At 36.9% G+C, this 27,734-nt stretch overlaps 1 protein-coding gene across 7 annotated transcripts in view; it reads right to left on the reverse strand.

Annotated features, from left to right (window-relative positions):
* Window positions 1-27,734, reverse strand: part of CALCRL (calcitonin receptor like receptor) — a 107,825-nt gene that overhangs the window by 23,537 nt on the left and 56,554 nt on the right. For 4 of the 7 annotated variants that reach the window (XM_036924882.2, XM_057503802.1, XM_036924880.2 and 1 more), the window contains 7 exons: window positions 26,362-26,452; window positions 26,099-26,188; window positions 24,907-24,994; window positions 22,547-22,685; window positions 9,695-9,805; window positions 9,486-9,598; window positions 8,006-8,097 (listed from right to left, as the gene is read on the reverse strand). In XM_036924882.2, the coding sequence (XP_036780777.1) occupies window positions 8,006-8,097; window positions 9,486-9,598; window positions 9,695-9,805; window positions 22,547-22,685; window positions 24,907-24,960 (509 nt within the window). In that variant the 5' untranslated portion in view covers window positions 24,961-24,994; window positions 26,099-26,188; window positions 26,362-26,452. The remainder of the gene's footprint in view (window positions 1-8,005; window positions 8,098-9,485; window positions 9,599-9,694; window positions 9,806-22,546; window positions 22,686-24,906; window positions 24,995-26,098; window positions 26,189-26,361; window positions 26,453-27,734) is intronic. The other 3 variants (XM_057503805.1, XM_057503803.1, XM_057503804.1) reach the window with 1 other exon arrangement.

Below are 27,734 nucleotides of genomic sequence, written 5' to 3' on the forward strand. Positions count from 1 at the left end.
TATTCCGAATGCTCAACACTTTTCCTAAGAAAAGGCTAACCAAGTGACTGAGAGGAAAGATCATTTCAATCTGAATACTGTCAAAAATAACAAGCAGAAAATAAAAGAATAAAATGTATTAAAGGAATAAACATATGGTTGTCTTTTGTCTGGCGAATGTAATCTTGAGTTATGGAATCACCTGATTATGTATACACAAAGTGGACATAAACCTCTATCATTAGCTCTCTTTGGGAGGCTGCTGGTGCTCCATTTGGCCAGATTAGAAATAATAAAAAGGTAGTTTCAACAAAGATGCCCAATGACAGTCCCTCTGGAGGAGGAAAGGTTGCTCTTGCTCCATCATGCTCCCTCTTCTCCTGCCCCTGCCCCTGCCTATCAGTACGGGCTGCTGTGTTAAATATTACGGTAAGCACTAGACATGAGTTATCACATATAATCTTCCAGCCAGTCCTGTAAAGTACTAACGTCATAAGGCACAGACATGCTCATTTTGTGTGACCAATTGGTTTTTTCTCATATGTGAACTGTTCCACTTTGAGTGCTCTTCCTGGTCTTCTAAAGGGCAGGAAACCAAGAGAAGAAACAGTCAACTTTTGACTGCCTGATTCTTACAGTCTAGAAAATCCCCTTTTGGAGATGAAATTCATAATAATAGCAACCACCATTTATACCCCAGGTACAGAGATAAATACTTTACATTCTTATCTCATTTAACAACCCCTTGAAGTATCATTATCCTTTAATAAAATTGAGGTAAACTGGTCGAGGTCACAATCTTATTAATTGATCTGTTGAATTTAAATATTGAAGTTTTTAAGAAACTAAGGTGATTGTCTTTTTAAATGTTAGTCACTTAAAACTTTATTGATGCATAAGTAATATATTTTACACTGTTTCTGATACTGGGAAAACCATTGTGAATAATACAGATCAAGACTCTGATCTCATGTTGCTCATATGGCAGTGGAGTATTAATAGACACATAATTACATAATGTAATTCCAAAGAGTGTTATTTTTTTCTTTTAGAAATTAAAATAGGATTAAGACAAAGATAAAGACTGTGTCCAGAGTGAGAGGAATATGCAGGATGGAACTGAAACAGGAGAATATAAGGGAGAAAAGCATTCTAAACAGAGAAGTCACCTTGAGTCAAAGTTTAAAAAAAAGTTAAAGCTTAATGTTTTTCAGGGGCAGAAAGGACACATAATATGAATAGAATATAAGGTAAAAAGCCATGTTGTTTTTTCCCAGTCTAAAATGAAGAAAATTAAATTAAAAGAGCATAATTTACTGACTCTTTGATTCTGAAGCTCATACTCTTTTGTATTATATCTTAATGTTCCATCAGCAAAACCTTAGCAGAATAACATCCAGTCATCCTTGGTTTTTTTTCCTAACTCTTAAAAAGATGCTACACTTGGAGGGCTTACTTGTATATATAGTGTATATATATATATATATATATATATATATATATATATATATAGTAATATCTTCTCATATATAGTAATATCTATGAGTGTGATCTAGAAAAGTAAACCAAGTCTGCAAGAGTAGAAAACCAGATTGCAGAATGTATTATGACTTTAGGGAGCACAATGGTATATTATTTATGCTCTCTATTTCAAATTACAGAGTTTTAATCCATTCAAATGACTGTATAATTTTTATATCAAGCAATAGATGATTAGCTTTCTTCAAATGATTTGTCACTCTATTCCCATGCAAATTTAGTTATGTTTAAATAGGACTTATATTTCAACTTGCTCAAGCAGAATATTTGAAATACACTTATAGACATTAAATATATATAAAAAATATCCACAGAAATATGTGGTCTTTACCATTCAGTATAGCTTTAAATAATAAATTTACTGTTTATGATAAATCCAAATTATTTTATTCTGTTATTTACTTTATATTTCCATACCTGGCATTCTTCTCCATAAAACATTAATAGCAATTACATTATAGTGGAGCTGGTTTTTGTTAGAGTAAATCCATTACTTCTTGTACCACTCTGTCCTTATTGAAATATGATACTCTAATGTGGAAATGCAATGCTATTATTATATAATTACAGTGGACATATTTAAAAAGCTTTCCAACCAAGACTGTCATTACTGAATAGAAATGTTTTCAGCTCTCACCATGTTCGGTTTGGGGGGATGGATTTTTCAGCACATTGATTAAAATTTTTTGATTTGGAAATAGCCTCAGTAAGTCTGATATAATAAAACATTGAAAAACTACAGTTAATTAAACAATATCCAGTGTTAAGCTGAAGGAAGCTTGGGATGCATACAGCAGAATAGGATATATCTCAGAACCACATGTAACATAACAAACTAACAATGAAATGTACCGCAAGAATTGAGAAAGCAAGGATGATCCTGGGTAGGCATGAGAGAGATGTTATTCAGGGGACCACTAGATGACTATTCTGATCCCAGCCATTGTCAGACCTCTGACTGCAGGTTTGCCAGGTTTTAAGCATTTTAAATGAAAGTTCTAATTTGCAAAAACAGGTATATCAGGTGATTTGTACAATAAAACTCTTTGTTTTCAATGTTTCAATGTAAATTCTCTTTAAGTAACTTTACTTAAAATTGATTAAAGATTGAACCATGAGCAATTTCAGGAGAAACATTATAGCTTAAAGAAGAAAATTACACTTGTTCTAGTTCATTAGTTATATGAAGAAACTAGAAGTGAGATAAAATTCACAATAATGACTGAATATATTTAGATAAGTTCTAAGAAAAAAGGTAAGAATTTGGGTCACTTGTCCTCAAAAGGAGAAATAAGCATGTAGGATTATTTTATTAAGTTGAGAAGGTTTTGATCTACCAACTAGATAGATTTTTTTTGCCAAATTTTATTTAGAAACTTATCTCAGCTACTTAGAGATTGTATAATTGTCCATATAATTGCAAATTTAGCTTTAAAATTATTTGGAATCAGTGTCTGAAATGTCAGCAAAATTAAGATATTTATAAAGAATTTTTTTCCCATGTGAGTCAGATGTTATATGTGTTCTTTGATGTGCAAGATGGAGCCCTTTGGGCTGAAACTAAAAGCAGGATTTGCTATGCTCTCAGATGTTAAACAGTAATTAAAATATAGTTTATAACTAATTCCAGTAAAATTTATTTATATTTTTATCTAAAGGGGTCTGATTAATTTTTCCAAGGATCATTATGAGTAAGAGCATTGCCTCTTAGAGCTTGGCAAGTCCCAAAGTTCTGTCTCTTCCTCTTCCCTTTCTTTTTATCTCCAACTCTGACTCTTCCCTTTAATTGGCTCTAATATAAAACTGAAGTATATTTGGTGAATAGTGTTTTATGTTCTCTGTTTCTAATTTAAAGCGTGGATGAGTAGTAGACTTTTCTCTCTCTAAATAAAAAATAACAAACAGTACTCTAAATCAACTTTTTGTATGGTTCTTGGTTTTGATTAGGATGGATCAGTGACCCTCATGATTGAAAAAGTTATCTCTATAAAAGACTGCACAAGAATGACTGCAGTTTGCAGACTCACAGACTCCAAGAAGGGACCAGTGGTTACCAAAGGGAAGGGACTGGGGAGGGTGGGTGAGGAGGGAGGGAGAAGAGGATTAAGGGGCATTATAATTAGCACATATAATACAGGTAGGTCACAGGGAAGACAGTGTAGCACGGAAAAGAGAAGTAATGACTCTATAGGATCTTACTATGCTGATGAATAATGATTGCAATGGGGTGTGTGGGGGGACTTGATAATATGGGTGAATGTTGAAACCACAATGTTGCTCATGTGAAACCTTCATAAGATTGTATATCAATGATACCTTAATAAGAAAAAAAAGAATGACTGCAGTTTGGGGAATTGGTTAAGGAGCAGAAAGGAGATATTGATAGAGTTTTTTTTACACCATGATTTTATGTAAAATATTAGTTCCTCTAGGAATTATTTCCAAGTTAGTTGCAAGAAAGCTAAAATTTCTATTACTCCTGACTATATGAATATGCTTTATTAGCCATTCAATTCATTATTTTCTGAGGTGGACTTGGTGTTCCTTTGAGCTGCAGAGTATCCTATCTTGTTTTACACAGATGCTTCTACTGATTAGAATTTTAAGGAGCCTTAGTCTAATGCCTTTCTTTGTTGATGGAGACAACAAAGGCCAGACAAACTCAAGGGACTTGTCTAAGGTCACTAAGAAGTCATGGGAAAGTCGGTCCTAGATATAAGCTTCCTAGTTACTTTGGGTCTTCATTCCTCAAAAAGGTATTAAGTGCCTACTATGTGCAAGGTCCTGCGCTAAGCCCCAGAATGTGTAAAGAAACAAAGCAGAGCTGATTCTTACTCTCATGGAGCTAACTTCATGATGTTCTTTCCATTAATTCCTTTTTTAGTGGGTGGTTCTGGGGAGTGTATGTTAGAAGAGTCTTAAAATCAGACTACAAATTCTTTAATATGGATTCAAGTATTTAGTAAGCTATGTATCTTGTGGACATAAAAGAAGATTTATTATTTTTGACTTGTTTACTTAACCACAAGTTTTCCTGATATAATTATATTACAAATTTGGTCTATAAAATTTTTCATTCATTATTATTTTCCTACATGAACATTATAACAATTTCTTTTTAAATATGGTACATATGAAACTAGAAATCGTGCTCTTTAACTTTGTTTTTAAAGAGTATACTGGTATAATATGCCTATCAGCGCTAAATATTTATATAAAACTCTTGATGGACTACTAAAAAAGACTGATAACTATGTCAATAGTAGACACTGTTTTCTGAACTAGACACTCTGCTTAACACTGCGTATATATTATCCCTTATACCAAATCTATGATATGGATACTAATTGAATCTGTATCTTAAAAGATGTGTAATTGAGGATTAGAGAAACAAAGATCCTGCTCCATGCTACACAGCAAGTAAATGACAAAGGTGGGACTGAGGCCTGATGTACCTGTTTAGAACATACTCATAATCATTCTCCTGTAATGAAGAACATCTAGGCATATAACAAAGTATTTAGAATGATATACCTGGGTCTTACTTGAAAAGGGTTTGGCATGTTTAAAGCCTGATAATGTATAATAAGAAAGAAAAATTAATTTGTAGCTTTGTTTTTTTCTGTTCAAATTCTCTATTTTTATAAAACAACTAAAATAAATAAAATTTCTAAGCCAGACAGAAAGAACATAGGTCAGGAGGAAGTACGGGTAATGCAGTTAACTACTTAGAACATGAGTAAAATTAGGTGTTGGGTTAGATAATCTCTTCATTTCTTTCAGTTTACTATTTGTATCTTGAAATTTCACCCATCATTTAACACTTATTTCAGTGATATCACTTCAGATATCTTCTAATTCTGGGAGTCAAAGTGACTCTTTCCTTCCTCTATCTTCCTATAGATCTTTGAAGCTCCACAATAACTTGTTTTTCAAATTTGTATTACTATTATGTAAGGGAAATGTTAGATGACTGTTATGTGTTGTCTATATGCCTATGTGATTGACTAATGACAGTCTAATGACAAAAATCAAAACCTCTTACATTTATTGAGAGATTTCTACATGCCAGGTACTACGTGTCTTTACCCGGTATTTTAAACATTTTGACTCATTATAAAGAGACTGAGCTTTATTGAAAAGCAGAATCAGGCCAAGTCCATATTATTAGTAAGTGATGACGGTAAGATTTGAATATATCCCATGTTTTTAATTACTCTCTGATACTGTTGACTAAAATATACCTGAAATTAAGTACATACATGTCATGTTAACTAACTGCTAAAGGTATTTTTTCAGTTCACTATAGAGAATGAACAGTTAATTGGACTTTCAGTATAAATTTTAAGTATAAGCAATGTAATTAGTTGAAAACTTAAATTTTTCTTTAATGTAGAGCCCAAGAACCAAATCCATATATTAGCAAAACCCTCATTTTCTTTGACAAGGATTTTCCTATATAGCATGCTATACATCATATTTAAAATGATCTATCATGAGAATTTTAGCATGATACATGTATTTATTGTGTACAGTGATCTTGATTTAAAAAGAAAACAAACTTGCTCTTTTTCTGGGAAAAAAAGTGTATTTATATGTGAAATATGAGGACAACATTTGGGGCAACATGAAACTTCTAGCCTCTCTTTTAGAATGAGAAATGAGTCTACAGATTGAATCTTTAAAGCTAAAGTACTTAGGATGTATATACTCAATTTCATTTTTAAAAAGTGTTTTTCCTTAGATAAAATAAATTCTGAAGTTCTAAATTTCAAGCCTTCAATTAGAAATTAAAATTACTTGTATTTGTTTAATAGTATTTGCTTTTTAATTGCAACATACATTTGTAAATATAGATATAAAAATATTGAACCAAATTTTCTTTCAATTGCTAATCAATAATAAATATAGTTTTTCTGTGTAGATTGTTTTTAGCTTGCAAAATACTTTTTAAAAAATGGTAGGAATTCACCCATTTCAAAATTCCTAATAGACTAATATCTAATTTCTGTCTGAAAATCTTGAATGACAGGAAACTCATTTGGTCAATGGTGGTACATTCTATTTTGTTTAGCTGTTGGAATTTTGACTTTTTTTAATTAAGCCAAATATTCTTTCTTACTAAATTATTATACAAACTCTAATCCCAATTACAGTCATTTGGATTCTTGAAGTCGTCTGTTGTAACCCTATATTTTGTCTTTTTCTGGCTTAACATTCTTGGTACCTTGACTCCCTTATTCATAGGCATTATTTTCTTAAATTTCTTCACCATCCTGATAAACCAATTCTTACGATATCCCCTTTTTCTCTCATGAAGTCGTTCCATAGTGAACAGAGTTAATGAAGGGTCTGGATTTGGGTACTTTACATTTATTGGTATAGTGTGGTTTGTAGCATTGTTTACATTTGATAATCCCACTATTGCCTCATCAGGTCACAGCAAACATTATTTCTGTGAAATCATAAGCTTTTTCATGAAGAAGCTTTGTTAATTTTGCATTTGACTTTATGCAATTAGTGCAGGACTATATTTATATCCTTGCCAAATTCAAACTTGTTTGGGGCCATAAGATTTGGACTGTTGTTCTCTATTTGACTACTGATTTTGGCATGCAGTATAATTGCTATCCCAATAGGATATTAGAATTACAGGTGTATATATTTCTTTAGTGAAAATTAGTAACATGCTTAAATTGTTTTTTTATTTTTTTAATGTTACAAATTTAATTGCAAATCTCATTTCTCAAGATTATAGTTTGTTTTTAACTAAGGGCTGCATTTTTTTTTTAATTAAGGGTTAGAAATATTTAAAACATACCTTTTTTTCCCAAGAAAGTCTTTAAGACTGTCTTAAATAATTCTTTGATGAGTTTATCTTATGATAAAGTAACTATTTTATACCTTTACAGTAGAGGCTGATTTACTTTATATGGAGTTGTAGTTGCTGGAGTCTTCATGTTAAAAAAAGAACCCTAACTAATATTAGCTACTTTGAAACTAATTATCTGTGTGTACTTGTTTGTATGTAGGGTAGATATGCAGTTTTTGTAAAGTAAAAGTTTAATGATATTATTAAATACTGTTGCTATCATTTGTACAAAATACTGGTTCTTATACTGTACCTACTCTTCCATGTATACTGATACTAAACTGACCAACAAGTTAAAAAGTCAACTAAAAAGGCCTGTAATATTTAAGTGTCCAAAGCAACTACAGACAGGTTTACATACTGATTTTGGCTCCCTTCTTCCCACATGATTTCATCTTTACATTGACTAATTTTGTGAAGATATTTCATCAAGTTCCTCTTTATAAAGTCAGGATAAGGTCAACATATTTCAAATTATTTTAAACCTTTAATTATTTTAAACATTATAAATCATATATTTCATATAAATTATCAGCATGTGACATAAACATGCACATAACACTGCATTCACCAAAGACAACTGGTAAATTAGAAAAATATTTTACATGTACTTACTTGAAATAAAAGAATATGCCAAGCGAGAGAAGCAGTGATACAATAGATAATCCGTGTCCAATTATAGTCAAGTAAAACAAATTCAGTGCAGTCTATAATTTATATGAATAAAAAAAAGAGGGCTCATATCAATACTATAATCCTACATGTGCATAAGCTCAAATTCAATAGAATGTATTATATTGTTAAAAATAGTGTGATTGATAGCTTTACCATTTAGCTTACATACCAATAAATACTGTACTATATCTGGAATGAAGAATATCTATGCAAATTTATTAAGGACATCAAATTTATAAGTTGTATGCCCTTTTTATTTAAATAAGTAGAAGTCATATATTCAATAAATGAATAATTTTATTGATCTGGGTTATAAAATATATGAAACTAATATTTTATATTTTGGGGGATAGTGACAATTTTCACTCACTTTGTGCACCTTAAATCAAATACTATTTGATGACTTTTCTTTGTTTGTTTGTTTAGTCTTAAATGCTAGATTAGGCTTTCTTTTCCAACAGGGTTTTTCTTTTTACTTTGACAAATTTAATGCTCCAAGACAAATCTCAATACAGTAATTTATAGGAGCCTCTGATCTGTACAAATACTTTCTTTCTTCTGGTTTTGACTTTTTCTCTTTGATTTTTATTTGTTTGTATTCTATTTACTTTTAACCATTTTATTGTGTGTTTTTATAATTTTCTTCAAATTCTTCTTTGAATTAAAAAAGAATACATGATTTAAAATTATAAGGATACCTGACAGTTACCAAGGGCTTAATATATGCTTCTTAGTCTTTAGTATATTCCTCATATTCAGTTAATCCTTATGAAAACCCTGAGGGTACATTTATTGTTATTTTATATACAAGGGGGACTGAGGCAGAGAGAGGTTACAGCTTGCCTAAGGTCACATAGCTGGTAAGGGTGACCAGGAAACAGGACGTCAAGTATCAGGACTCAGTTTTAAAACAAACTGCCTCTCTATAGACACATATGTGAAAATATATGCATGTACTTTGTATCAAAGTTTTATTGTTGTTGCAAACTGTGACTAACCTTGATTTTAATGTGTGTTGTTAAAAGTGGGAATGTGAAAGAGAGTGACCTAACTACCAGTCAGAATGAAAGCCTTCTATGTGTGCACAATTCCTGAAAATAATTCAGGAAATTCCACCACAAATGAAAATTTTCCCCTTTCTTATACTATTAAAGTGTTTTCTTTGGAAAATTCGAAGCTAATACAGAGACACTGACTTGTAAATTACACTGTGACCTAGCAGGATTGCTTTCTCACTATAATGACAGAATAAATAATAATTTCTATAAAGACATTTTTCTTCATTTTGTTTCTCAAGTATACTATGAAAAGGCTTTACAATGGAATGGAACACTAGCTAAATATTCTCCAATACTGTACTGGAAACTAACTTTTTAAATAGAAGGTGTAAATTCAATTTCAGTTTATAAGTATTATGTACCTTAACTTTCTCGTGTGTGTTAACATTACACTGGGTATAATTTGTCCATGTTCTATTGCTTGCTGGATGTCTAAACCAGTTTCCATCTTGGTCACAGATCTTTGTAACTTTTTCTTTAAATATAAAAAGAAAAAAGAAAATATTAATTAATTAAGCTAGGGTTTATTAAATAGATGTTAAGAAGATTTGTATATAAATTTTGCTTTTACCGGAAGGATCAAAATCCTGAAAGTAATCGGGGCAGTGTTGCATTGATTCGGTTCCTGCAGCAACGTCATTCCAGCACAGCCATCCATCCCAGGTTCTGTTGCAGTAAATGCCTTAAGAACAAAAATTAGGATTAACAATCCCTCTAGTTATAAATGAAGACACAAAGTATTAATAGTGAGCTAACATTGACAGGGAATAAAGTCTGTCTACTGGAAATGAAGACATCATAATCTATAGTAATTACTTGGATTTTCACAAATGGCTAAATTAAATTTAGAAATATCTTAAAATATATATAAAATGTTTAGCTTTAATTCTAATTATTAAAGGTAGTTCTTTGTTCAATAGTAATGTGGTTTTTCCTGGTTGTCTTTAACTGTAGAGTAGTGGTCAATTAGTGTCCCTAAGCTTGAAATTAAAAAAAATATAGGAAATGGGAAGCATGTTATATTTAGAAATATAACTCTTGCTCTTCAGACAAGATATTAGTATTTTCTGAAATGGACAAATGACTATTCCAATATTTCCTACTTCATCATATAAACTCTGACGCACTCATTTAAGTCCCTCCACCAAATTCTCTTTTTTTCAAATGGGCTACATTTTTCTCTTACCAACATTTTACATGAAAATATACAAAGTTTTTATAAAAGGCATAGAAAAATAAAATAACCAATGTTCCAATATTATCACACTCTGTAATTAAATAATTTTCCACCTTGTTAGATAAACATGGATAGGAACCTGAATGCTGCATGAAACGTTTATTAATTTTAACAGAGAAATACAGCAATCTCAGAATCAATCTAGCCTTCACAGAAATAGAAAAATTTGTATTGGTCTGAAAATCAAAAATAATTATAATTTTTTAAAAACTTCAGGTAATCTCACTTTTCTTTCCAGTAATTTCCTAACACTTATTTAAAAGTTTATCCATATATTATTAATGCATTTTGTGGCCTATCAAAAATTTCCTGATATCATTTTAGAAAGCATCCCAAAAAGTCCTTATCACTGCTCCAAAAGATTCCACTTGATAAACAGCAACACTGGCAGCATGACTACAAGGTCCAGAATCTTTCAAACTGCGTTGTATTGCATTTGAGTGAGACATGAATAGATATTCCATTAAAAGAGTTTCTGTGCTTAAATACACTCTGGGCACTTGAAGTTAAAGACAGGTCTTCATTGCAAGACCTTCTAGATTATTTAAAATTACAAAGTGCATTATGAAGCCCCAAGATGAAGATTTATTATGCAGTGATCCTAAACTTACTTTATCACAATTTACTGTATTATGAAACTCACATTAAGATATTCCTATTGTTCAGCAATTAGATTTGAAGATTACTTTTACATATATCAACATGATTTGGAAGGGGTTAATTCAATAATTTTAAACTAACCACACTTATATTTTAATGGAATAAAGTGAGAGCCAAATTATTAACACAAAATTTGTACACAAATTTTTAATTACTTGATAATTCAACCCCTAATGACCTAATAACAGATAAGTTTTCATTGTCTAGCATATTTTAAAGATATTTTTCAACTGGCAAAATATAATAAAAAAATATTTGAACAGGTATATCTAAATACTTCTTCAAAAATGAACAAATTATATCATTCAGTTAAATTAAGATTCTAAAAGTTGACCAATATGGAAAAAAATCACTTTCTTCTTTTTTCTCACAAGCAAGTTGATTTGACATTACAAATACTACTAATAATCTACTTTTAACATTTCTTTTTTGTTGGGAGCCACACAAAGACAACAAGATGGCCACAGTTCATGAGGTTCCTGCTTCACTTCCTGGAGATTAGCTGCGAGCCCGCGCGCGCCAACAAGAAAGCCCGCGCGCGCCAAGAGATACTCTTCTCCCCCTCCTTCCCCATTATCATATGCCAATCAGAATAACTCGCTGCGCCATCCCTGCTGTGCAGCCAATCCCCTGCTTACAAGTATCCTATGGCCCACTCTGCCCCTGAACATTAGTATATATGTACCCCCGTCTTACAATAAAATTTGAGGGCTTGATCAGAATACTGTCTTGCCTTCGCTCTTCTCTCGCCCCCATTTTCTTTCAGGTCGGATCCCCCTCGTCCCCACAAATAACTAGGTCCCGCTGGACGGGACAAGTGGCGCCCAACGTGGGGCTCGAGGCGCGGATCCTTCGCAGGCGGACCCCCGAGTAAGATATCGTCTGGCCAGACCCCTTCTTGATGAAACAATAGGAGACGCCTTTCGCCGCTCACGGAGGTCGTCGTCCCTGGTGAGTACCGGCCGCCTTACAAGAAAATGGGAACTAAATTAAGTAAAGAAGCGGTCTTCATAAGAGACCTAAAAAGTTCACTTAGGGAGAGAGGAGTTCGAGTTAAAAAGAAAGACTTGGTAAAGTTTTTTATTTTTGTTGATGAAGTCTGTCCGTGGTTTATCATTAATGGCCCCGAAATTCATCCTAAAAAATGGCAGAAAGTAGGTAGAGATTTAAATGATTATCTTATCAAAAACGGCCCTGACTCTGTTCCTGTTTCAGTATTTTCCTATTGGGGTCTTATCAGAGATATTGTTGAAAATACTGACCCTGATAAACGTCAACTCTTGTCAGTGGCAGAATATTGCCTCCGCCCCCTATCTCGGGCGGCCTCAAAATCGTCTCTTTCGAGTGATCCCCCTGCCCCAAAATCAGCTAAATCCCCCTCCCCTAGCCCGACACCATCTTTGCTCGGTGCCCTCCATGATACCCCTCCCAAATGTTGCATTTATCCGCCTCTCCCTCGAGATTCGGACTTTGTCGATACACAAAAGGTTTTTCCAGTCGTGACTAAGAGCCAAAATGGCGAGCCTTTAGATCCGAAAGACGCGGCTGAACTAGAAGACGAAGCGGCCAAGTATCACAACCCAGATTGGCCTCTTGCCGCCCCGTCGCTTAACCCCCCTTCTTACACACCCCCAGTTTTGAAAAGAGCCTCTTACACTCCCTCTATTCAGCCTCCCAATGTTTGCGCCCCGGCCTTTTTGCCCCCGTCGGCCCCTCCGCTACCCCCTCCGGCTCCCGGTCCTGTTAGCCCCCCTACCAGCACTGAAGACCTAATAGCACAGATAGTAGAACAAAGAATAACTTGCCATCTCCAAAAATTAGTTGTCTCCCAACCAGTTCGTCCCGCATTATATTCGCAAAGGGGCCTCTCTAAGAAACCGCTTACAGCCACAAAACCTAAAAAACAACCTAAAAAACTGCTCTTTCCTGTTCTTACCCGGGCCTCCGCCCGCTCTGGCCCCACCTCCACAACACATAGCCCGGAGGAGGGCGATCTTGAAAGCGACGGCGAAGACGCCCCTGCTGCTCAGGAAATAGAAAGTGAGGGAGAGGAGCAGGCTGAGCCAGAGCCGGCCGAGCCTGCTGATGGCCCTAGAGAATTTCACAAAATCCATTTCAAAAGCTTAAAAGAGCTGAACGCGGCCGTTAAAGCTTATGGCCCCAATGCCCCTTTTACCCTTTCTGTTCTTGATTCGCTGTCTCGAAGAGGACATTTACTCCCAGGTGAATGGCTGCGTATAGTCCAGGCTGTGCTTACCCGTGGTCAGTTTTTAACTTGGAAGGCAGATTTTGCTGACCGCTGTCAGACCATCGCTGCTGCCAATGTAAAAGACCCTCATTCCCCAACAGCGTCCTAGACTTTTGATAAGCTTACGGGACAGGGCAGATATATCTCTGAAACCAGGCAGCAGCGCCTTCCCCTTGGTCTTTTATCTCAAGTGAAAGATGCCGCTTTGGGCGCTTGGATATCACTTCCTGCTTCCAGGACTGCTAACACTCCTCTAACTAAGATCACTCAAAGCTCGCAAGAAGACTATAGCGAATTTGTTAGCAGACTGTTAGAGGCTGCCGAAAGGACCCTTGGTTCCGCGGCTGCCAATGATAAGATTGTAAAACAGCTAGCCTATGAAAACGCCAATTCGGCATGTCGAGCCGTCCTCCGCGGTAAGACTCGAGACAAAACTCTTGATGAAATGCTGAGAATGTGTAGAGATGTCGATCCTTTTACATCTAAAGTCCAAGCCCTTTTAGCTGTAGGTGCCGCTGTTCAAACTCCCCCGGTTTCTTATCCTCCTTCCTTCCCCAGGGGCGCACCGCCTATGCGTAACTGCTTTAAATGTGGACAGCCAGGCCATTTCGCTCGCCAATGCCCTACCACAGCTCCTCCTCCTAGAGTTGGGTCAGTCCCCGGTATTTGCCCTCGCTGCCATAAGGGGCGGCACTGGGCCAAAGAGTGCCGTAACAATCCAACAAATCCTTTTTACAGTACCACAAATCCTTTCACCCCCCCTTTTCAGGGAAACGGGCTGAGGGGCCAGCCCCGGGCCCCCCAGCCAATTCCATTTCAGCCGGCCTCGGGGAACAGCCTAGCTGTAGCACTCCCGCCCTCTATCGGGCCACACCCGGGAGTGCAGGACTTGACCTCTGTGCCTCCTCCTCAACAATATTAACGCCTGAAGAGGGAATTACAATTATTTCCACAGGAATTTATGGCCCACCTCCCAAAGATACTTATTTTCTAATTTTAGGGCGAGCTTCCACCACAATAAACGGCCTTATTGTCCACCCTTCCTTAGTTGACAATGACTATACTGGAGAAATAAAAATTCTTGCTAGTGCCCCCCAGTGCCCTGTCAGCATTATGAAAGGTCAGCGCCTTGCGCAGGCGCTCCCCCTCCCTTTAAGTACATCTCACCCTGCTATTCATAAGCAGCGAGGCTCCTCTACCCCAGGTTCTTCAGACTTATATTGGATCCAAGCTATTACTAAAGAACGCCCCACTCTTAAACTTAAGATCCAAGGAAAAGTATTTGAAGGAATTTTAGATTCGGGGGCCGACTCTACGGTCATATCTCAGGCTTCATGGCCCTCCAGCTGGCCCTTACACGCTTCCTTGACCCATCTACAAGGAATTGGGCAGTCAAGAAACACCTTACAGAGCTCACAGTTATTAAACTGGGAAGATGAAGAAGGAAATACCGGATTCATTCAACCCTTCGTAGTTCCTGGGTTGCCGGTAAATCTTTGGGGAAGAGATATCCTCTCTCAAATGAAGGTCATCATGTGTAGCCCTAATGAAGTTGTAACACAGCAGATGCTTTCACAGGGTTACCTCCCTGGTCAGGGGTTGGGCAAACTAAAACAGGGAGATCCCAACCCGATACTGGCCACGCCTAAGATAGACCGCTCAGGTTTAGGGTTTGAAAAACATTTTTCGTAAGGGCCGTTGCTCCTCCTGCACTCCAGGCAGACAAGATTACTTGGAAAAGTGATGTTCCTGTCTGGATCGATCAATGGCCCCTTACCACTACAAAATTAAATGCAGCCATAGAGTTAGTGCAGGAACAGCTGGCTGCTGGACATATTGAACCTTCTACATCCCCTTGGAACACCCCAATCTTTGTAATCCAAAAGAAATCAGGCAAGTGGAGGCTCCTACAAGACCTCAGGGCGGTTAATAAGACTATGGTCTCTATGGGCGCATTACAACCGGGAATTCCCTCTCCAATAGCCATCCCTAAAGGGTATGTCAAATTAGTAATTGATCTAAAAGATTGCTTTTTCTCCATACCTTTGCATCCTGATGATTGCAAACGTTTTGCCTTTAGTATACCCATTACCAATTGTGTAGGGCCTTCTCCCCGGTTTCAGTGGAGAGTTCTCCCACAAGGAATGGCCAACAGTCCCACTCTGTGCCAAAAGTTTGTAGCCCAGACTATAGACCCCTTTAGGTTGCTCTTCCCCACTTTGTATATTATCCATTATATGGATGATATTCTTCTTGCCGGTCCTGACCAGCAACAGCTCTATGCGGCCAGTCAACAGCTAGTCACTGCCCTCCGAGATCGAGGACTACAAATTTCCCCAGAAAAAGTCCAGGTCCACCCCCCCCAACTTTTTTTAGGCTTTGAATTATTTTCTAATAAAATCCTCACTCAAAAAATTCAGTTAAAGAGAAGCTCCTTAAACACTCTTAATGATTTTCAGCGTCTGCTAGGAGACATCAACTGGCTCAGGCCTTATCTAAAGCTGACCACCGGAGAGTTAAAGCCCTTGTTTGATGTCCTACGTGGAGACCCTGATCCTTCCTCCCCCCGCTCGCTTTCATCAGAAGCACAAAGGGCATTAACCATTGTAGAGCGGGCTATTTCTGAACAGACCATTAGCTACTTCTCTCCACATCTAAGTTTGTGGCTGCTCATTTTCCCTACCCCCTTCTCCCCTACAGGAGTCCTTTGGCAAAACCATCCACTATTTTGGGTTCATTTGCCAGCCTCCCCCCCTAGAGTCTTAGCTACCTATCCTCAATTAGTTGCTGCCCTCTTACGTTTAGGCCGAGAGGCAGCTCTCAAGTTGTTTGGGAGAGACCCTGAAGTTATAACCCTCCCATACAATACATCTCAATTACAATGGCTTATTCAACATGATGATGATTGGGCAATTAGCTGCACCTCCTTCCAAGGGACAATAGACAATCATTACCCTGCAGACAGATTAGTCCAGTTCCTTCAAAAGACCCCGGTTGTCTTTCCCAAGAGGACTAAAACCACGCCAATTGCTGGGGCCGTAATGGTGTTCTCTGATGGGTCCTCCTCCGGTATAGCCGCTTTCAGTATTAATGGGCAAGTTACTCGAATACAGACAGACCTCTCTTCTGCACAACTTGTTGAACTAACTGCAATAATCAAAGTTTTTGAGCTTTTAATAGATGCCCCCTTTAACCTTTACACTGACAGTGCCTATGTAGCAACCTCTGTTCCCCTATTAGAGACAGTGCCTTACATACGTCCCTCTACAAATGCTTCCCCCCTATTCGCAAAATTGCAAAAATTAATTCTAAACCGCGATGCCCCTTTTTTCATCGGGCACATACGCGCTCACACTGGCCTTCCAGGGCCGCTTGCCAAAGGCAATGACAGAGTTGATCTGGCGACTCAATTAGTAGCCTCTGTCACGTCAGACTCACCCTTGGCTGCAGCCCAACGGGCTCATGAACTACATCATCTCAATGCTCATACTCTTAGACTCAAATTTTCAATCACCCGAGAACAGGCCCGCCAAATAGTTCGGCAATGTCAAGGATGTCTAACTCTCCTCCCAGAGCCTCATAACGGAATCAACCCCCGGGGGTTGGTTCCAGGAGAGATATGGCAAATGGATGTCACTCATTACCCTCCCTTTGGTAAATTAAAATATATCCATGTGTCTATTGACACATGTAGTGGTTTCCTATGTGCATCCTTGCAAACGGGAGAGGCAACTAAAAATGTTATTACCCATGTTCTCTCATGCCTGGCATATCTACCACCACCTAAAATCTTAAAAACTGACAATGGGCCTGGATACGCCAGCTCTAGCTTTAAACAGTTCTGTGCGCAGTTAGGTATTAAGCACATAACAGGAATTCCCTATAATCCCCAAGGCCAAGGCATTGTTGAAAGAGCCCACTTAACCCTTAAAAACATGTTATTCAAACTTCAGTCGGGGGGAGAAGTACTCTATCCGAAAACAGGTAATGCAAAGACACTCCTAAATCATGCACTGTTTGTTCTTAATTTCCTTACTTATGACTCCGCGGGTAAAACCGCTGCTGATCGCCTTTGGCATCCCTCCACGGCAGATAATTATGCACAGGCTATGTGGAGAGATCCGATGACCAACACATGGCACGGGCCTGACCCTGTGCTCATATGGGGGAAAGGACATGCTTGTATATATGATGCTAAGGCACAAAATGCCCGATGGCTCCCAGATAGGCTCATTAAACTCCTAGACACAAATAGAGGCAAAAACAATAATAATTCCAGTCCAGGGCATATTAACCCCTGAGAAGCCTTCCCTTTCTGTTTAATTTCAGGAAGCAAGGCCAAAAGACCTCTCAGTGTCTCACCAGTTCCAAGCAAGAGACCTAGTCTCTGTGAAGAAGCACCAGGCAAGAAACCTTGAGCCACAGTAGAAGAGACCTTTCACTATCCTCCTGACCACTCCCACAGATATAGAAGAAAACGACATCTCTTCCTAGAGATACGCTCCACATCTAGAGGAAAAACCCCCCGTCAGACGCAGACTGGCGATTAACTCAGACTAATAATCCTCTTAAAGGTTCGCTTGTATAGTATTGATCATGTCACTAACAATTCTCATTCTCCTGACCCAGTTACGTCCCACCTTCCAGAACCCTAACCCCCATGAACCCAAAGTGCTGACATGGCAAGTTTTTTCTCAGACAGGAGAGGCAGTGTGGTCTGTTTCTAAGACTGCCCCCCCCAAGACCTGGTGGCCGTCCCTGCACCCTGATGTTTGCGCCCTAGTTGCTGGATTAGAGACCTGGGACATACCTAATATACCTTGGAGACAGGCCCACATAATTCGACCACCCGACCACGATTATTCTGCAGCCCAGAGCCAAGTTTCCTATGGTGACAGCGGGTGTAGTTATCCTCGAGCACGCAATAGAATAAAAACCACTACCTTCTATGTCTGCCCCCGTGACGGACGAACCCGTCAACAAGCCCGGCAGTGTGGGGGCTTAGAATCCTTTTACTGTAGCTCTTGGGGCTGTGAAACTACGGGTAATGTTTATTGGAACCCCGTGTCCAGTTGGGACCTCCTTACCGTAGTCCGGAACCACACATCCCCCAACTGTGAGCAGACAGGGCTATGTAACCCCTTAAATATCACATTCAGTGATAAAGGGCGCCAATATGATTGGGGGGCTTGGGTCACCGGACGACAGTGGGGGCTCAGATACTATCAATATGGATATGATAAAGGCCTCATATTTACTATCAAGCTCAAAGTCGAGACCCTTCCAGCTGCCCCAGTAGGACCCAACGCTGTCTTGCGAGACCAGCCGCGTCTCCCAGCCCCACCTGCGCCGACCCTAGCCCCACCTGCAGACGCTGCCACCCCTTCCCTCGTCTCCACTCTTAACCAAACCGCCTTCCTTCCTAGCACCGGACAGCGCCTTCTCAACCTCCTTGAAGGAGCTTTCCGAGTTCTAAATACCACCAACCCAAATACTACCAAATCCTGTTGGTTATGCTTTTCCTCTTCACCTCCTTACTATGAAGGACTAGGATTGTTAGGCAATTTTAACAATACGACCAGCCACGAAGCCTGTAGCTGGGGCATGCAGAAGTTAACCCTGACTGAGGTAACTGGAAAAGCTACATGTTTAGGAACAATTCCCTCAACCCATAAGAGTCTGTGTAATAACACCATACCCATAGTTACCTCGAGTGAATCTAGATATCTAGTCCCTCCCCGTCAAGGATGGTGGGCTTGTAACACTGGACTAACACCGTGTGTTTCCACCTCTGTTTTCAATTTCTCCCATGATTTCTGTGTTATGGTTCAACTAGTGCCGAGACTTATATATCATGATGATCCCTCATTTGTCACTGAGTTCGACCCTAAAAATAGGTACAAGAGAGAATTAGTCTCGTTGACCCTAGCCACATTAGTGGGAGTAGGAATTGCAGCAGGAGTAGGAACAGGGACAGCTGCCATCATCCAGGGGAACCAAAACTATGAAGGGCTGAGAACCGCCATTGACGACGATCTAAAAACCATAGAACAATCTATTACCAAACTTGAAGAATCTCTGACTTCCCTTTCTGAAGTCGTCTTGCAGAATAGACGGGGGCTAGATCTACTGCTCCTAAAAGATGGAGGACTGTGTGCAGCTTTAAGAGAAGAATGCTGTTTTTATGCAGACCACTCCGGAATAATAAGAGATTCAATGTCAAAGCTTAGAGAAAAGCTAGACCAGAGAGAGAGCGAGAAGCTAGCCAAGGTCCCTTTGAGTCCTGGTTCACTAAGTCCCCATGGCTCACAACTCTGATCCCCACCATCCTTGGACCCTTGGCAGGACTCCTCCTTTTAGTGTCTCTTGGCCCTTGGGCCTTAAGAAAACTAACAGCCTTTATTCGAGAGCAGGTTGACCAGCTCGTCAAGCCAGCGGTTGCTGTTCATTATCACAGACTTACAGCCTGTGATGAAGAGTCTGACACCGAACCAACCAGTGCTCCCGGCCTCCAGTTCTCAACCTTACAGACGCCTCAACCATGGTACCATCAATTCTGGCATCGTAATTAATGTGGCCCATATGCTGGTCGGCCAGAACCAGACAGACCCCTAACTATGAGGGTATGGGCATCGAGATGAGTGCGAGACAAAGTACCGCAAGGGAGGGTTCTTCCTAGAACCTCTCTGGTCCTCCCTGAGAATATGCCTGGCTTGCATAGAGGTTGGTATCCATATGTACATAAAGCCTTGATACATTAAGATCAATTTGGCTTTCAGCTCTGCCTCTCCTCCCTAAAAGATACCGAGAGCATTTGCGAAATGTTACCCTGCTGGAGGAGCCAGGCCTCTATTCCCTCACTCGATTAAGGCCCACCTTTCTGAAATAAATAGAAAGGGAGGAGATGTTGGGAGCCACACAAAGACAACAAGATGGCCACAGTTCATGAGGTTCCTGCTTCACTTCCTGGAGATTAGCTGCGAGCCCGCGCGCGCCAACAAGAAAGCCCGCGCGCGCCAAGAGATACTCTTCTCCCCCTCCTTCCCCATTATCATATGCCAATCAGAATAACTCGCTGCGCCATCCCTGCTGTGCAGCCAATCCCCTGCTTACAAGTATCCTATGGCCCACTCTGCCCCTGAACATTAGTATATATGTACCCCCGTCTTACAATAAAATTTGAGGGCTTGATCAGAATACTGTCTTGCCTTCGCTCTTCTCTCGCCCCCATTTTCTTTCAGGTCGGATCCCCCTCGTCCCCACAAATAACTAGGTCCCGCTGGACGGGACACTTTTTATAAGAAACATTGTATATTATACTATCAAATGTCTTTTTCCAAAATGTTAAGATCTGTTTGCACTGATAGTTTCAAAATTTAGAAAATCTAAAGTCTTTACTTGCTTTGTTTCACTCTGAGTTTTGCATTTTATATTTTGAAGACAATCCTATCTTTAGGGTTGCCAGATAAAGTGCAGGACCTGTTTTTAATTTTTGTTTTTTCTAAACCTGGCAACTCTTCTCATGCTGCTCATCTTTATATCTTTAGAATCAAGGCAAATACTCAGCACTTAGTTAGGCCCTCAGTAAATGCTACAAGAATATCTAAGTAATAACTTAGTGGAAATAAAACCACTAAGACTGCATTAATTTTGCTACAAATATAATATTCAAAGTATGTGTTATGCCAAAAAATTGTCATTTTATTATGCAAGCCTCTTAGCAAGCAGATTGTGAGGAAAAGAAATACAAATTACATAAAATAAAGATCAACTATCACTGATTTAAGACACATACTTGATATTTTTATTTTTATACCATTAAAAGTGTTGTTAAAATTATCTCTGTTGCAGTTCCCAGGAATGTGTTGTTTCAATTTGTCTGATTTTTCTCAAACTATTCAAATTCAGTTAGACAATATCCATCATATCATTGATAAGTTTTCACAAATGCCTAGGGTGCCTAACTGGTTTTCCTGGTTTCACTGGATATGGCTGGTAATTGTAGGTCTGCTTTGGTTATGTAGCTGTATTCCTATTATGTTAATGTGTGTACGCAATTTAATTAGTAGTTTAAAACCTATACATGCTCATGTTACTCTACAAGAAGATATGTCAAAGAAATAATCAATCTTCCCATGTCTTCTTCCATCTGCTACTTCTATAGCTTTTCTTCTTCCTTCCTAATTACAACCCTTAAGTAGAATTCGTGCCACATATCGAAATTACCGAGTATCGTAATTCTTCCAAGTGGTAAAGATACCTCAAGACAAATGCTGGGCATAGAAGCCACAGGGCATAAATCTGCAAAGAAGTAAAAAGCTAACCTTTTCAAACAATATTGCTCCTCTCTCACTTACCAGCTTTACATTTCCCTGTATGGCCCCAGAAGATGACTGGTTAGCCAGAGACGGGTAAGATTCCTCAAGGGAGGAACAACCTAAGACAGGCACAGTTGCAGGGGGGCCATCAGGTGAGAAATAGGGGATCAACAGAGGTGAGGCTTAGAACCTCACCCCCCCTGTTTTGAGAGAAATTTTCTGCATCCGTGGATGTTTTGTTGCCCTTGTCTAGCTTGGATTAATGCTTAGTCTATAGGTACACACCTGATCATCTACATTTGCCCTCTTACAGCACTAAACTATGTTTTCTACCTTTATCTTGCATCTACCTACCACTTCAGCATTTTATTAAAAAAAAAAAAAACAATAATAATAGTAAGGGAGAAATGTGGGATTCACATATAAATCAAGTATAAAAATCAAACGAATAATATTTGACCTGATTGTTTATAGTTCATGATGCATGATCAAAACCGAAAGTTTCTGTGATGACTGCCCTTGCACTGTTCACCATGTAAGAACTTACTCACTGTGTAAGAACTTGTTCACCATGTAAGAACTTGTTCGTTATGCTTCGGAAGATTGGAAACTGTTGAGAATTAGGCTTGGGGTTGCTTAATGATTGTGCATTGAGTACCCTATACAGTATTTTATTGTTGTTAACAACCATTTGGTCAATAAATATGAGAGATGCCCTCTCAAAAAAAAAATATCCCTGTTGCACATATTTTTTGTTAGGATTTTTTTTAAAGGAGCAAGACAAACTATGTCATAAAATGTTCTTCATAAATAAATAATTAAAACTGCACATACGCCAGAGAAATCAGCGACTAGTTTCCATTTGTAGTAATGGACCTAGGGAACCCAAAATGATGGAATGGGCTAATTTTCTTTTAAAAATATATCAAGTACATTTAAAAACTAAATAGTCATGTTTACCTTCTGTTTGTTGAATAGGGTCTTGCATAATTTTTTGGTAACATTCATATTGAGCTGTCATGACTTTATTTCTAGTAACACCCAACTGAATTAAGTGATCAGAGCTCTCCTCTTCTTTCGATTCTGCTATGACAAGAATCTAAGGGATTAAAAAATAATAAAACTTCAGAATTGTGAGAGTGTCCGCTGTAGGCAATCTGTCGCAGTGGAAAAGAATAAGTGCATGGTCAACTGGCTCTGGAGGGAAAAGTCCCTGATTTGTAGTGTTTGTCAGTTTCCATGGTATAAGTATCCTTACCATGTCCAATTCCCAGCAACCACAAGAAGTTGCCAGTGGCAGCGCTGGGAAGCGCAGTGGGCGTTCAGCTTAGAAGCCTGTGGGAGCTGGCTTCAGGACGTGTGCTCTAGAATACAGAGCCATGTTTTTTCACCTGCTCTGTGAATGTAGGCGACATATTTAACCTCCCTAAGCCTCTGTAGTCTTATTGTAAAGTGGGATGAAACGGTATTAAGATAACAGAAAGGAAAAATATGTAGCACACAGTCAATGCTCAAAAGTGTTGCCATTTTTATCATTTTATTTTGGTAATTAAAATATTGACAAGTTCATTTCTGCTGTTGGTAAATAGAGAGTAGTTATTGTATGCAGATCAATAAAAGTTTAGAACAAAGTATATATTTATGTTCTTCCAATTTAGTAGCACTATTTTAAGCTTCAGTTCCACTTCGATTTCTACTTTTTTTTTGTAAATGAAGCTTGTATAAAACTCTCTTCAGTCTTATTTCTTCTTCACTTTTGCATTATTTCTATTAACTATATTTCATAAGCAATTATATTTCTACTCGTGTTTCCTTATTCTCAGTTTTCTGGTTCTCTAGCAGGAAGTTGAATTTAGTAAGGTCTAAACACTAAGGTTCTCAGCATGTGGCACCAGTTTCAGGATCACCTGACCACCATTAAACATTAATGGTCTTTCATTCTTTGATTGGTTTTAATTTCCTAATTAAGATTCATGCAGTGGTTGTGCTGCACAAGTAATAAATGGAAATTAACAACATCAAGAAAATTAACATTTTTTTTCCTCCTGTTCTCAGGATGTTTATAGAATTGCATAAAATCATATCATTTTTATTCTTATTTGAAATAAAAACTCAGTTTTGCACACTTCCTGAATGAAGTCAAGAGAAATGGTCACAATTCCTTAAATTACAATAATCAGATTAATAATTTGTTACAGGGAAGCAATGTTGGCCTCTGCAGCTCATTGGCACATTGAGTGGAGGGTGTGAGTTGAAGAAACAGGAGTCCTGTTTCTTGGATTGTAGTTTATTTACCTAAGATAACATCTAAGAAGTACAGAATTCGGACTGCTTCTAGACTTGAGAATGTTTTCGAATACAAATGTTGACAGGAATATAGTCTTGCTTGTTTCCCATTTAGGGTTTCTATATTTTTCTTGAGTTCCTTTTGGATCTTTGTGGGGTTCTTGGAAATACCACAGGAAAATTATTTGCTGACATGGAATTAGATGAGATTATGTCTCTCAATTTTTCATACATATAATGAGATGAAGTGTGGTCATTGTTTTAATGTGGGACAGAAACAAATATGAGCAAAATATTTATGTAAATAAAAATAAAATTCAAAGTATAAGGCATATGACCCCTCCCACATAGCAACTACTTTTTAGCCATTTTAGTCTACCTTCCACCTCCAGCCCTACATCCCTGACATATACACGCAGAAGCTGCACGAATGCACACACTCACCTACACAACTGACACAAACTTAGTTTAGCATCAGTGTCTGTCAGAAAAAGGACACTTAATATTTATTTGAATGAATTAATGAGAAAATTAATTTAAAACACTACATAATTATGAATTGCTTTTCAATCAATATAAGTCAGTCAGTTGGCAGAATGGGAGAAAAATCAGCAGGTTGGAATCTCTACTTTTTTAATGTATCTAATGAGGAGTCAAGTATTAAAATATTTGATCTACTATGAAAATATTTGATTTACTCTCTACAACTGTACTATAAAGCCATTCCATTTTTTCCCCCCTCAAACTCTGGTAACTACTTCCATCTGGTGTCTTTCACATCTGTATCTTTTCATCTTCTCCACTTTCACTTTCCCCACTACTACTCTACCATCCTGGAGAGCCTGCCACAGGATTAAAAGCCTAAATGTATACACTGAAAAGAAATAAATTACTGCTGCATTGATTGGATATAAAAATGTACTTAATTTATGCATCAAATAACTGAATGTCACTTTGTTGTTATTAACCTTTATCAATTACATGTATATTGGAAGTTAAAACAGAAATAATCATGGATAGGAATTTATGCTTACCGTACAAAAAGGCAAGAGAAACAGAAAATACAGGATACACTTTTTCTCCATCATTAAAGTCAAAATGTGCAATATAATATAAATCAAACTGCAGTAGAAAAATGAAGGAAATATAATTCATCAGTATTTATGAAATTAATACATATGATTCTCAACAGAAAATTTATTTTAAAACCACACAACAATTTTTCTTGAAGGATTATGTATTACAAATATTGAGAGCATCATAGCTTAACATACTAAAGAGCTTAATTAAACCCATTTTAATTTTATTTAATTAGTTTGCGAACAGGAAAAATTCTTACATATATAAGTAATTAGACAACATCTTGCTTTATTTGCCTTACCAAAATTGTGATAAAATGATTAAGATTATTAAAACAGTTTCACAAGAACATGAAAGTACAAATTTTGATAGCATACTTTACTATAAAGCTTATCTTTATTTCCTGTAAATATTTTTATGCTTTATAAATATATTCTTTATTTCCTATAAGTATTCATCTTATTTTCAATTGTTTGACTTTTTTAATTTAAAAGGGAAAATTGTTCTTGGGCCAATTTCTTGAGAATCAACATCCATATGGTCATAAAAATGGCCATATAATTTAGTAGAAACTATTCATCATTGTAGGATTTAATTTTCTTTGGCCAAGAAATAAAGGATTTTCCAAGTCATCTACATTATTAAAATAAAGTTAGAGGAGATGGACAATACCAAATTAAGTATTTCTGTTAATATTCTAATGGTATATACAATTCTGAGCTAATGAAAAATAGACTCTAAAACACCACCCCTTAACTTCTTAATTCTAGGAGACAAACATTGCTGGGGTAAAGTGTATGATGCTTACTCCTTATAAGGTTCATGAGCAATCTACTCTGATTGTATTTTTATGAGATCTAGATTACTATGGTGTAGTCATAAAATACATTTACTTAACTGAATGTGTAAAAAATATTTTTCAATGAAGATAAAAATTTCCAACCTATAGATATTTGCCAGAGAACTCTGAACTTAGACTTAATCTTGTTAGGAAATTTGTCATGATTTTTGTTGTAGGTCAAATGTTAGAATAAGAATTATAAAAAATTTTTCCACGTGTTTTATTATTTTTATTACCACATGCAATAAGAGCACACCATTAACTAGTACATAGAATCTGTGCCATTGCTGGCTCTCCTGACTCACCTACAAGCAGCCTTTCTTTTTAATTGTAGCAATCTTCTGAATAATGTTTTCTCTTCTATCAATTATAATGGATTTTTATTTTTAGTTGATCTTAAAAAAAATACAACCAAAAAATCAGGAAGCATTGTAGTAATTTTAGATATAAAAAATTGTAACAGAAGGAAAACAATCAATCAAAGATTTTATAATTCAGTAATTAATGAGTTGATATTTTAGTTTTTATTACATCTTGTCATGAGAAAATGTAATTTTCCAATACTTACATGCACAATTGTCTCCAGACTCAAATCACATTTTCTCTTGAATCATATTTGACATTGTCTTAAATAATTTCTTAAATCCAGGCATCATGACCTGAAATATTGATTGATGTAATAATTTAATATTTTTAATGAGCTAAAATAATTCCATGATAAATTGAACTTTTCAAAGAAAAACCACTATACACAATTTTATTAAGCTCTTTCAATTAAAAAAAATTTCTTTTGCTTACAATATATTTTTGTTTTGTGACAAATCCTTGTTGTTTTACATTTCATGGAGAAATTTACATCAATTTTTATTTATGCAGAATGGCTGAGACACGGAGCAGTTAATATTTTATTTAAGTAAAATTCAAAGAACTAGAACATGATAAAAATAATCTCTGATCTGAAACCATTGTTTAACCTTCCTTTGAATAACTCTTTAATCATTTATTGGAATGTTTTATTGGTCTTGGTTACATATATCTATTTCCCTTGCTGGTATGGCTTCTCAAAGCCAGAATCTTTTTATCTATTGTGACTGGCAGTTAATTTACATTTGCTGTGTAAATGAATGAATAAATGAATGAAAAAAAATGAACCAGTAAAGTACTCTAGGATTTTAAACCTTTGATCAAGAGCACTAATCATAACTATTAATTATCATTTCTTCTATTAAAAGGCTTCAGATAGTGTTTGAATATATACTGACAATGATGATTGGGAAAGTTCTTGTTATCATTGTGTTTACTTTATTACAAAATAAGGACCTGAAAACTATTCAGTTTTTTAGTTCTGTGGCTGTTTGGGTATTGAATAAACAGTAGTTTACTGACTATGAAAATTATAAAGATTAAGCTACTTTTAAAATATTGATTGTTCATATTTTTCTATATTAAATATATGTATAGAAATATACAGATTGGAATGTAAAGAAGTATTATTCTATTTGGAATTCAGACAGTTTTTTTTTTGAAACAGTGCTTTGGTGATTTAATATGAGTCAGGATCAAATTAGCTTTAATATATACATGGCTTCAAAAATTGAAGGGGAAAGTGCTTCAAAAAACATGTTTGGAGTTTTCCCAAACCCAACTATTTGAAAAACATTTCATCCAACACTGGCAGTTATTTTTGTTGCTTATCTAATAGGCTTCAAAATCAGAGTTCCACAAAGTATTCTAGTGAAATATATCTTAGTGTTCACTAAGGTCATCCTGGCACCAATAATTTAAGAGTATTCTGTTCAACTCACAAAATATTTATCAGTGGAAATAATTCCACTTTTTATAGCTTTCCTTCTTCAACCTAATCCCTGGTAATCTGGAAAATGTGTTACTAGGAGCAAGTTTGTATTTTGCACTGTGTAAACCTGTAGCTCCTAAACAAGG

This window comes from Manis pentadactyla, chromosome 6 (genome assembly GCF_030020395.1).
Source record: "Manis pentadactyla isolate mManPen7 chromosome 6, mManPen7.hap1, whole genome shotgun sequence".
In the NCBI taxonomy this organism is placed as follows: Eukaryota; Metazoa; Chordata; class Mammalia; order Pholidota; family Manidae; genus Manis; species Manis pentadactyla.